The sequence below is a fragment of the Eptesicus fuscus genome, chromosome 15 (assembly GCF_027574615.1).
Source record: "Eptesicus fuscus isolate TK198812 chromosome 15, DD_ASM_mEF_20220401, whole genome shotgun sequence".
NCBI lineage: Eukaryota > Metazoa > Chordata > Mammalia > Chiroptera > Vespertilionidae > Eptesicus > Eptesicus fuscus.
In genome coordinates this window covers 13848780-13852062 of record NC_072487.1, presented here as the reverse complement: position 1 = coordinate 13852062, position 3283 = coordinate 13848780, and the positions used below count along the sequence as shown (strand labels likewise).

Sequence of the window (3283 nt, the reverse complement as noted above, 5' to 3'; positions counted from 1 at the left end):
GAAAAATGTGGACTCATTCAAAATATACACATCTCTGCTAATACTTATAAAATCATAAAGGAACAAAATATAGAAGACAAAGGAGTGTGTCAGTAAAATATTCACTTACAACTTTCACATTTTGGATTATAATTCTCATGGGTAGTGCACTTACTTTGAAGCAACTATTTTTCATACAGCATCTCACTAAACTTTTTATAGCATTTTTAGGTAGGTTATGTTCATTTTAATGATGATAAAGCTAAGCCTTAGAGAGATTAACTAATTTAAACCGAAAATTAAATAGTGATTGGGCCGATATCTTTTTGTCCTTTCTTCAGTTCGTATTGCCTCCTAAAAATATTTCAGTATTAGAAAATGAGATACAAGGGATAGAAATACTTTTCATATATACGTACCTACCTATTCTCGCCATTTCTTCTCATATTCTTGGTCATAGGGGAAGATTTTAATATTCACAACTATATCAATTACCTTTAAGTAAAATGCAGTGTCTTCCAAACCCAGGACTAGAAAAATCACAAAACTACTTTCGTTGGCACATTGCTTTGTAATATATTCTATATATTTGAAACTTGTGGAATATGCTACAAATAAAACAAAAACTCTAACTCATGATTTTTTTTCTACCTCTAACAAAAAACTCCTCTCGGTTTTTTCCTTGAATTGAAGTGTTTTCTAGCACTTCAACATTCTCTTACACCCATAAGTTTTATCAGGTGCAACAGTATCCTCTACCCTACTTAGTAGACAAGTGTTATTCATTAACAGAATGCACGTAAGTGATTTTTAGAACATTTTCTGTTAGAATTAAGGACTTTTTTTCTATTGATATCACAATTGAGACTGAAATCATTTTGTTTTCGGGCTTTCGATATACAAATGATTGGTAATTTCTTTAAAATTCTTAAACAGTCAAAATTAGGCAAAGTAGCTATGCACTGACTATACTCTAAAGTCTAAAATGTAATAAAAATAATGAAATGTTTAGACTATCTTAGGTTTAAAAGGATCGCTGTGTATGCATAAGGCAAAAAGATAATGTTAGCCTGCAAAGGATAACCAAAGTTAGATATTAAAATGTGTAAAATATTTCTTTAAGAAAAACATATGTAATCATTTCACAAACTTCAAATAATAGTCATTGGATGCTTTTAGGTTATTTTTAATGCACCAGATTTATTTACCAATTCAAAAAAACACTTGTAAGTAGATACTTTAAAAATTCCTAGGGTAAACAAATCGATATATATTAGATGTATAAGAACTAGAGCCAGGAGCAGACTGAGTCCCTAAGTTATAAATAACACCTTTTTAATAAAAAGGGTGTGCTTTATCAGAAATCCAAGTAATACCAATTTATAGAAACAACAGAATGTTGGCCACGTTAAAGTTAATGGCTGGAGGCCATTAGGGGATTGAAGAATGTACAACAAAACAGAACCATCTCCAAAATGCATTATTCATCCCTCAAAGAACCCAAACAGAGGGGGAAATTACAACAGGTCCTCACAAACCCACAAAAGTTCAGGCATCAGGAGGTGTTGCCAGATGCCACTTCTTGCCTCTCAGTCGCTAGGCCTCTCTCCATGTAGAAACCCGCTGGTGCAAGAGGCAGGTGCTCCACACTCTTGGGGATTCCCAAGGCCCACATGCTTCTCAGCTTCCTGGGGCCCAATGCGCAGCGCCTCCGCGCAGCTCCCGGAAGTGCCAGGCCCCACACAGCAGGCCAGGCCCGCGGGGCGTGGCGTACGGAGGTGGGAGGGGCCGTGAGCCGAGGAGGAGGGGCCGAGTGGGGCCCCGCCCCTCCCGGCTGCGGCCTCCAGCTACGGCCCGGGTTCCGCGGGCTCCGGGTCCGGGGCTGGAAGGCCGGGCTCGGGCTCGCGCGGAGACGCCTCCTCCTGGTCTGCGGGCGGGCGCGGCGTCCGCTGCTCGAGGTGCAGCTGCAGCAGCGCGCGGCGGTACATGGCCTCCAGCTTCTCGAGGCGGGCCCTCAGCGCCCGGGGGCTGCCCGGCTCGGGATCGGGGCTGCCGCCTCTCGCCGTCCGGTTCGTGCCGGCCTCCTCGGGGCCCGGCGTGGCTCTCGCCGCCTCCTCGGGCGCTCCGTCGCCTCCCTCGCCGGGGAGCCGCAAGGCCTGACGGAAGAGGCTGCGGTTTTCGCGCTTGAGCCGCCGGTTCTCCAGCCGCAGCCGGGCGTTCTCCTCCCGCAGCCGCGCGTTCTGCCGGTCCCGCTCGTCCCGCGCGCGGAGGGCCTCCAGGTGGCTCGCCGCCAGGTCGGCGAAGCGCTCCTCCAGCTGCGGCCGGGCGCCGTCCGCACGGCCTCGCCAGCCCACGCCGCCGCCGCCGCCGCCGCCCCCACGACCCCGGCCCGGGCGGCCCTGCCCGCCGCCGGCCCCGCCGCTGCCTCCGCCGCCGCGGCCCCCTCGCCTGCTGGCGCCACCACGCATGCGCCACATCGGTCCCGTCCCCACCGCGCCGAGGGCCGAGGTCGCGCTCCGAGGCTCGGACGAGCTAGGCCGGCGGGGCGGCCGAGGCCACCGCGGAGGAGGCGGCTGCTGGCTGCGGGCCAGAGGAGGCCGGGAACTCGCCTGTCGAGGCGTGTCTTGTCTGCCGCGGCGGGGCTGCCCCGGGCCTGCGGTCGCCGGGCCGCTCACACACAAAGGCCCTGGGGAGCTGGGCCGCGCGGGCAGGCGCGCTTCCAGCGGGGCCCTTCCTGGCGCTTCCTTCCGTGCAGGCCTGTGCTCTGCAGGAACCGCCGGCCTCGCCCAGCCCCGCCGCCGCCGCCGCCGCCGCGGTTACCTGGCTCTGTACGGGGCAATCTCAAAGCAAACAGAGTAAGCCCTGGGACAGCCATGTGGGCCACGCTGAAATGCTGCAACTACTTCATTTAGAGCGTAGCGCTTTAAGCCACCTCTAGGCTTTATAAACACCCAACAGAACTGAGCTGAGCCTCTGTCATGAGGCCCTCAGGTGCAAACAGGTAGCCCTCAAAATAAAATAAGTGGGCAATTCTCCATTTGTGAACAGCCTGGACGCCACTTGCAAACTGCAACTCCATAAAACCTAGGAAAGGCAAAATGTGCTCCATTCATTCAAGAAACATTGAATATTCAGTAAGTTGCAAAGTCTGGGGACAGGTGGATACAACTCATTAAATGAGTCACATTCCTTTTTTTAAGGATCTCAACCTACAAAAGTAACTGGGTTATTGCAAAGTAAGTTAAGGATAAGATATTGATGCCAAAAAATTTATAGGGGAGAGAAAAGGACTAGAAAGAATCTG

The 3283-nt window shown here is 50.5% G+C and overlaps 1 protein-coding gene across 1 annotated transcript; it reads right to left on the bottom strand.

The window, feature by feature from the left end:
• Nucleotides 1–1148: 1148 nt before the first annotated feature.
• On the bottom strand, nucleotides 1149–2707 carry TUSC1 (tumor suppressor candidate 1). Its single transcript, XM_054727418.1, has one exon. It carries the CDS (start codon nucleotides 2454–2456, stop codon nucleotides 1827–1829), a length of 630 nt encoding a protein of 209 aa, XP_054583393.1. The 5' UTR covers nucleotides 2457–2707; the 3' UTR covers nucleotides 1149–1826.
• Between the last annotated feature and the right edge of the window lie 576 nt (nucleotides 2708–3283).